An 8,849-nucleotide genomic window follows, 5' to 3' on the forward strand; every position below is an offset into this window, starting at 1 on the left:
ACCAAAAATGTCACTTACGCCCTTCTGGTTCTCACCCCTCGATATTGGCTATATTCAGTTCTGTTGAAAATACTTGTTCTTTTTACAAATAAAGTATATATGTTTATAAGCATGTAACTATATAAAAAAATTGGAATTTCCATAAAAGTTTGATAAAAGGGCGCATATTTTCAATTCCGTAAACAAATCGCGTTCGCCTGATGAGGTAACCATAGCAACAGTAGACCCCTCATAATTTCGACTCATAAATCAATTTGAAATAACAGAAATTGTTGTGAAATACTGACACTTATTATGGATGTAAACAAACATAATATTTTATGGCGCTCTTGCATCAGTTCAGGCACATAACATTTTTATTAAAAAAATATTAAAAGACTACATTTTGTTGCTTAATCAGGGTTCAGACACTAGTGGGTGTGTCAGTTTAAGGCTAGATTTATCTATGACATTTAATATGATGTGTAACAAGACAGTAAAGTCAAACAAACCTAAAATCATAGACACAAGTTAGTTATGGGAATTTATGCAGCACATTGAGATAAGACTAGAAAGTGTTAGAACTGAATAGACAAGAAGCGAGGGCAGGGAACTTGAGCATCCACATTCCAGATTCAAGATGAGAAAATGCAGTAAGACCAGTTAAACAAACTGACATCATTCATATGCACATGTACTTAGGTAAATAGATTACACACAAATGCAGACATGTCTGCCTGAACATAATATTCAACCTCTGAGAACAAACCAAACTTGAAGAGTAAGAAATGGAAGAAAGGTTTAGCACTGCCATGAAAATGGACCCATCGAGTGTTTGGATGAATAGTACAGATAAATCAGAGACATTCCTATCTTAATAGCTACATTTGTAATCTAGATGTTAAAATTTATGTAAGTTTATGACAAAACAGTTTATTTTATCCTATAAAATGGGGAATAATTATTTGTTTTTATGATATGCCATTTTATATATGCCAGATCATATGATATTGGTAAGAAGTTCATAGTTCTTGGCTGCTCAATGACTTGCACAAAGCTAGAAATACTTGAGGAACTACTCTCTACAGACTGATGAAAAGGCTGCAAACACACCACCACCCAACTGAATTTTAAAGCACTGTTTACACAATACATACCTCAAAACAGGTGTGAAATGATGAGCACATGACTAAACCAAGGTTGCCAGTTAAACATCTTCATTTGGAGAAATAGAAGAAGAAACTTTGAGAGTAGGCCAACCAGTTTTCTATTTTTGGGGGGAATCATTTCCACATATTTCATATTAATAGCCATGATAATCTTGCTCGCTCAAGTTTTATCTGAAAGGGATCAAACATTAACGCAAAAAAGGCTAAAGGCCTGTTAACCAAATATTTTTGGTTAAAACAAACTACCGGTACTAAAAGCATTCCGTTTTAAAATGCAGGATTCCAAAACACATCCACTTAAATACTGTTATTCACAATACTTGTAAATTCATCCATTTTTTATTTATATTTTTCCAGGACTCAAAACACATTTTCATGTGAGCAATGAAGAGGAAATGTCCTCAAAGAAATATACAGGACAATACTGCAATAAACATCCATACCAAAAACAACAAGAAATATGTTGATAACCATTTAAACAGTAAATATTCCAGCAGTAAATACAGTGAATCTCTTAAGTCATGTCTTCCAGTCTTCTGTACAGATAAAAATATCACAATAATTACATCAAATTATTTAATAACATCTATGTCTATAGAGAGGATGATCTGTAAAATATAAAGAACTGGGGCAGAGCAGAGGCTTTGAAGAAGATCATACAGATTGCACATATACATAAATGCGCACACACACGCACAAACAAAGGTGTTTGGAGACACCTCAAGAACACTAGAGCATCTATAACACCACAAGATGAAAAAAAAGCAGTGGTATGTATTAGACAGCAATAAGACAAGGGAAAAGGACATTGACTGGGTGCGTTTGTGGGGATGTGGGGTTCTGCTGCCCTGCCCTGAGAATGATGGCTAAGGACAGACTCTTAGTCTTCCAGTGTACGGAAGGAGTTCTGCATGTCTTCATGGAGCTGGGCATAATCAGCTTTGATCTTCTCCTCACCCTCTTTCACTGGGTCCTGAAATACAGTTACAGACATTGAAAGACATTCATAATTACAATATTTTTATAGCTGTATTGAACAATGAAATTTGAAAATGAAGTGTCATTTCTTTTTAAATGTGTAAGTCTTTTCAAACTATCCCAATCAACGAATAGAATACTTATAGCTGACGACATGTTAAGTTGGGATAGAAGAAAGTATTTTTGTCTTCACAAAAAGAACACACTTCAGCTTTAAAAATAATACCAAGACACAATATTCAGTCTCTAGCCATATAATGTGATTAAATTGCACTGTTTGGCTTGTTCACAAGACTTGTGAATGATCACTGTGAAAGAGGAACCAAGCTATTGGCAAACCAAGACAATGGAAGTCATAATAAATCAAGTGGTAGAGCAGTGGCACCTAGTTGGAAACCTCAGCAAACTTCCAAGAGGGCTGCAAGTTTACTTTATTACATAAAATAACTTGTTAAAATAATTTTATCAAAGTGGCTTGGAGGCAAAAAGCCACTGGTTTAGACATAATTAAGGCATGATTGATTTTATCAAAACACTAACAATGTTTACATCCTGTACCTTGAATTTCATGGAACTGATCTTGTACAGAATTTCTCCCATGTGCTCCCGGATCATGGCCCAGGTGATCTTATTGTCGCTCTGTGCAGTGGTCTCTACGGCATGACGTGCCATATCATAGAACGCAATCATGTTGGACAAGATACCCACTGTCTTATAGAATGGACAGAACCTGAAAATGAGAAATTTAGCATTTTAGACCCATACCGTCACATTCACAGGTCATGTGACAAAGCAGTTGAATGTTCCTCAGCTACAATCAGTTCAATACCTGTCATAAGGCGTGTATCCATTTTGCTGCAGGAAATCATCTTTGATTAATTTGGCAACTTCCAGCGTGATCTTATCCGTTTCAGCCAATGATGCCTAAAAAAATAAATGTGTTTTACCACTGAAAAATGCCTGTAATAATACCACAAAAAGTGATGTATACAAACAGTAAACATGCTTGAACCTACAAACTCACCTTCCCCACGAGCTGCACAATCTCGGCCAAGTCTTCCTCTTCCTGCAGGATCTCTTTGGCTTTGGTACGCAGCGGCACAAATTCAGGGAAGTGCTTGTCGTAGTACTCGTCCAGTGCTCGTGTGTACTTACTGTAACTGATGAGCCAGTTCACTGAAGGGAAGTGCTTTCTCTGAGCCAGCTTTTTATCCAGACCCCAAAACACCTGGAACAGGGAAAGAGAGGAAGGATTACAATAACAAAAAGGACTTTTTAGACCGCTTATCTCTGGAAGAAGAACAAATAATGTTATTCTGCTATGAGCCAGTGTGTTAAGACTGCAGTGTGAAGGAAAACTTCACATACTTGTACAATACCAAGAGTAGCAGATGTCACAGGATCTGAGAAATCACCACCAGGGGGAGACACACTGCAATTAAAACGAAACAAAAAAAAAAGCTTCAAGTGAGTCTGCAGACAATGCATATATTAACAGTTAACAACAGCATTCATAAATAATACATCAAAACCTTACCAAAGCAAACAAGTAAATGATGGAGTCTGAAGAAGAAAAAGCATCCAAAAGATCTACTTACGCTCCCACGATGCTCACACTGCCCTCTCTCTCTGGGTTACCAAGACATTTAACTCGACCAGCACGCTCATAAAATGAGGCCAGACGTGCTCCGAGATAGGCAGGATAACCGCTATCTGTGAACACAAGCAAACAAACATAAATTTACTTCAGAAATTGTAGTTTATAATATTTGCTGTCATGCCTGAGATGGTCACAGCACACGTACCAGCAGGCATCTCAGCCAGACGACCAGAGATCTCCCTCAGAGCCTCTGCCCATCGAGAGGTGGAGTCAGCCATCATGCTCACATTGTAGCCCATGTCCCTGAAATACTCAGACAGCGTGATTCCTGAATGGAATAAAGACCCATTAATGATGACACACAGCTGCTAGGTTTTAAAGCACACACATTATTTTTGCATCAAATGTTCAACAAACCTGTGTAAATGGAAGCTTCTCTGGCAGCCACCGGCATGTTGGATGTGTTGGCAACCAAGGCTGTTCTCTTCATGATGCTCTCCACTTTCCCATCCACCTCCATGGTGAGCTATAGGGCAAGAGAACTGTCAGTCACCCTACCATCTATTACAGTGTTTGTGCTGTTGGTACAACTACAGTGCTATTCACCTCAGGGAAATCTCGGAGTACTTCAGACATCTCGTTACCACGCTCTCCACAGCCTACATAGATAATGACATCACTGTTGGAGTACTTAGACAGGGACTGAGAGATCACAGTTTTACCACAACCGAAAGCACCAGGGATGGCTGTGGTTCCTCCCTGCACACACCTGTGAAATCAAACAGTCAACACTGAAAGAACTGTTGAGCTATCAGACATTTACACTACTGTTCAAAAGTTTGGGATTTTTTTTAAAGCTTTTATAATACTTTTATTCAGCAAGGATGCATTAAATTGATCAAAAGTGACAGTAAAGACATTTATAATGCTTCAAAAGACTTCAATTTAGAAGAATCCTGAAAAAAAAAAATTTATCAACGTTTTCTCAAATATATTAAATAGAACAAATGTTTTCAACATTGACAACAATAAATGTTTTCTTAGCAGCAAATCAGCAGATCAGAATGATTTCTGAAGGACCATGTGACACTGAAGACTGGAGTAATGGCAGCTGAAAATTCAGCTTTACCATTACAGGTATAAATTACATTTTAAAACAAATTCAAATAGAAAACTGTTGTATTTTTATCAAATGGTTGTAATATTTCACAATATTACGGTTTTTACTATTTTTGATCAAATAAATGCAGCCTTGGGGAGCACATGGGAGAAATAAGTAAGAGACTTATTTCAAAAACACTAACAAATCACCCCAAACATTTGAACGGAAGTGTATATCTGTAATGTTTAAAACATCCACTTTCATAGTACTACTACTGTACTACATTTTTTCCCTATAATTATTTAAACCAATTATTTAAATCACTCCCATTTCTGTTGATTGATGTTTATGAAAAGTCCTATATTATTATTAAAAAATCCTTTGGGGAAAATTGAGCTTTAGAAATGCATGATTTGCCCATCTGAAAATTGAGCCTATTATTCAGAAAAATTACTTTTGGGTTTACTTTTTTTATTTTTAAATAGAAAACTTATATTATTCTGTTTCCTATGGAATCATTTCACACAGCATGACTCACGGAAAGAGGGCGTCCAGTACCCGCTGACCAGTCAGCAGAGGGTGATTCGCAGGAAGTTTCTCTGTGACTGGCCGGACCTGACGCACGGGCCACACTTGCACCATGGTGTATCTTTCTTTTACCCCCTCAAACTCCAACTCCAACACCACATCCTGACAAACACACACACATACACACTAACTTCTGTCACAGTAATTGTCATTTTACTGTTTTTGAAAAAGATGTCCATGTTTTTAACCTCACAGAGACATCGTAGTTTCCAGCTGGTGCTACGTATGTGACAGTTCCTCGGCTTCTTGGTGGTAACATTATTTTGTGTTTAATAAGAGAGTTTTCAAACACCATACCATAGATATCACCTCCAGTGACATGACTGCCAACCTGGACACAGAAACAACAGCTTAAAATCATTCATTTTATCATTTGATTAATCACCTGATTGCATTGCATTTCCTTTAAAAGGGGTCATATCATACATTTTTTAATTATTATTACTACATTTATTTTCATTTATGTCCACTAATCACTATGTTGTGATGCCTAAATTTGTTTGGGATCCTTAATAAGAATAAGCAGGTGGAGTGTAGGTGCTACACACAGCCAGGAACAGCAAAAACTCTGTCATGTTTCCCAGATTTTCATAGTACAATGATCTTTTTAAATCGCAAAAGTTTACAAAAAATGTTGATATGCTCATGATATGACCCCTAAAAGCTAAGTAATTTGCCTTCTTGGAATCTGAAAGGATGTTAAATCCTTTAATAACTAAGAAAAACATCACAACCATCATAACCAAAACTAAACTTGTAAAACATCAATAATTCTGTACCTTAACTTAAAACTAATCTTTCACTTACTCGCACACTCTTGGATGGAGAGAACTCCCATTTCAGATCACGATTAAGGGCACCAATGTTGACTCCTCTAGGAATGTAGATACTTTGTGTGAGGTCATTGATGTCTTTGAGGGGACGCTGAATACCATCAAAGATGGAGCCCATGATTCCTGGTCCTAACTCCACAGAGAGGGGCTTCCCTGTGCGCAGGACAGGGTCACCAACCGACACACCAGCTGATGAAAGCTCAGGAACACTACAATACTATTTAATAGATTCTAAGCACTGCGTACAACAGAAACCACAGAAAGTATGTACTGTACTAAGGTTAGAATAGGATACATGTCTCTTCATAGACCTGAACGGTGGCCATGTCACCCTCCAGTCTAATGATCTCCCCCACAAGCTCACTGTGGCCCACTCGTACCAACTCGTACATGGCAGCTCCTGCCATACTGGAGGCCGTCACCACTACAACACAGTTAGTGAGTAAGTTACGGGATCTTCAAAAATTACTTGTGAATAGTTTAAAAAAAAGCTAAATAAATAAATAAATACATATAAATTAAAAATATATATCAATAAAATAAAAAATTAAAAAATCCAAATCACAGATGACACAAAAAAATTCTAAATTAAATTAAATAAAACACCAAAAGCTCTGGTGACATAATAATCCAAAATAATCAATTAAAATAAAATAATAATATAAAATAAAATAAAAACTATGACATCTGAATTCCTACTAACCAGGTCCAGATACGCCGTGCACATATCCAAATTGTCCCTCCTGCTCCTCATCTCGGATCTTGGGAAGCTTGGAGAAGTCCATTTTGAATGTGTCTGATACAAAATTAAGTAAAAAAAAAAAAAAAACTTACTTTCTGGACTTATTTCTACACTTCTGAACATTCTGCACAATACACAAGCTGCACATGATTATTGTGATTCATTTATATATTAATATACAGGTACCATCATATAGTTAAATATGTTTAAAAATGTATAAATGTGTTTAGTGTATTATTTTTCTGTTATTTTTCACTTTATATGTTTTTATCAGAATGATTTGCAGTAGTAATAATAGCAATTTCCAGGACAGGAGGTTGTCTATTGTGTAAACAGCCCATTTATACAACATGTAAATGCAGGACAAACATAGAACACGGTCACATGACCAAAGGCACATGACACTGACTGTAAAACAGAAACCATGTGAGGAAGTTGGGAAAACAGACAGTTGAGCAAATCTGGAAAAAAAAAAAAGGGTGTATTGTAGCGGCAATTTATGACAGATCAAATCATTTTTCGTTGAGAACCAGCCAACTAAACACCCAAAATGGTCTGTAAAAGCAATGCATGACACTGACACCTTCCTTCATAAAAATAGCCAACTATATTTCTTGCTATTCAAAACCTCAAGAGGAAGCAGTCTAACTTCCAGGTTTTTGTGAATTTATAATAACATGATGCTCAGACATCTGGGATTACTGGGGACAAATGGTCCATTTGGTATGAAGTATGTTCACATCAGAATTTTGACCACAGGTGAAAAACTGAGTTCCGTCAGTACAGAAAAATCCTTAAGGACATGTGGTCTGCAAACCTAGCATGCTGTTGTTAAAAGGAAAACAGCAGGCAGCCGTTGTGTGTCAAAACCTAGTGAGCTGCCTTCTGACGTATTGCCTATTTGGGTATCAAATATCACAGTGCCCAAATACAATCATCTCTACAGAGATGAGAGGACTAAATAAAGGCTATTAAATATATATTCTCCAGATGCATTCAAAGATCGTTTAATGCCTGTAGCTGTTGCACGCACTGGATATCGAGCTGCGAAGAGACGCTGCATGATCACATGATCACGAAGCTGCTGATAGAATTTGACCTCTGCTGAAAATCTAAGGTAAGTTTTGTCTCCCATTAATTAAAGCGAGTAATGGGATCCATCTCATGTGTTCGTGAACACTTAAATCCATCATATAGATAATATCCTGAAATTCTCCAGCAATCTGTTTAGCATCCAAGTGGGTTATTCCCAGTGCAGCAGGGAAAATAAACATCTAACGATTCCAATGAGCTGCATGCAGAGGCGAAGCGAGCAATGATTCGGCGACACAAGACAGTGTACAGCAGTAAAATAAGCTGACGCTGTTATATGATTATTAAAGAAAAAACTACAAAGAGAATTTGAGAAAATCATATTTTCTGCTTGATAAACCTAACAAGTACACTTCTGCAATACAATGCTTTCAAGCATAAAAATATATATATGATTATCATTTCAAAGATTAGTAAATACCTCAAAAACCGAGACAGTCCTGTGTCCAGATCCTTTGGTGAGATGAGACGTGAGGAACGAGAAAAGTCAGCTGACTTCATTCAGTCGAGACCTGTCGTTTGCTGTAGTCACAGCACGTTCTCCCTCTGCAGAGTGAACAGCGTGCGCAGAAAACTCTGTATCGCCCCCTACTGTGTGCTGAAATAGTGTTACTGTTATTTACTGATGCTTTGTGCATTGTCCTCTAGTCTGGTGTCTGATAGCTCTATAAGATATCCAACAAACAAGCAAAACTCGTTTTTCACGCTTTTTCACGCTTACATATTTTCATTTCTAAAGGCTGAGAATTTGGCAAAATCAGTGGCA

General features: G+C 37.1%; 1 protein-coding gene across 1 annotated transcript; it reads right to left on the reverse strand.

Moving 5' to 3' along the window:
- Positions 1-2,028: 2,028 nt before the first annotated feature.
- Positions 2,029-8,625, reverse strand: LOC107701669 (V-type proton ATPase catalytic subunit A-like). Its single transcript, XM_016503726.1, has 15 exons — positions 8,505-8,625; positions 6,953-7,045; positions 6,545-6,673; positions 6,224-6,438; positions 5,610-5,747; positions 5,367-5,518; positions 4,333-4,495; positions 4,144-4,252; positions 3,932-4,054; positions 3,725-3,839; positions 3,495-3,558; positions 3,151-3,354; positions 2,956-3,050; positions 2,685-2,856; positions 2,029-2,121 (listed from the first exon to the last, which is right to left on the reverse strand). Exons 2-15 carry the CDS (start codon positions 7,032-7,034, stop codon positions 2,029-2,031), a joined length of 1,854 nt encoding a protein of 617 aa, XP_016359212.1. The 5' UTR covers positions 7,035-7,045; positions 8,505-8,625.
- Between the last annotated feature and the right edge of the window lie 224 nt (positions 8,626-8,849).

Source organism: Sinocyclocheilus anshuiensis, unplaced genomic scaffold (assembly GCF_001515605.1).
Source record: "Sinocyclocheilus anshuiensis isolate Anshui unplaced genomic scaffold, SAMN03320099.WGS_v1.1 scaffold1626, whole genome shotgun sequence".
Taxonomy (NCBI): Eukaryota; Metazoa; Chordata; class Actinopteri; order Cypriniformes; family Cyprinidae; genus Sinocyclocheilus; species Sinocyclocheilus anshuiensis.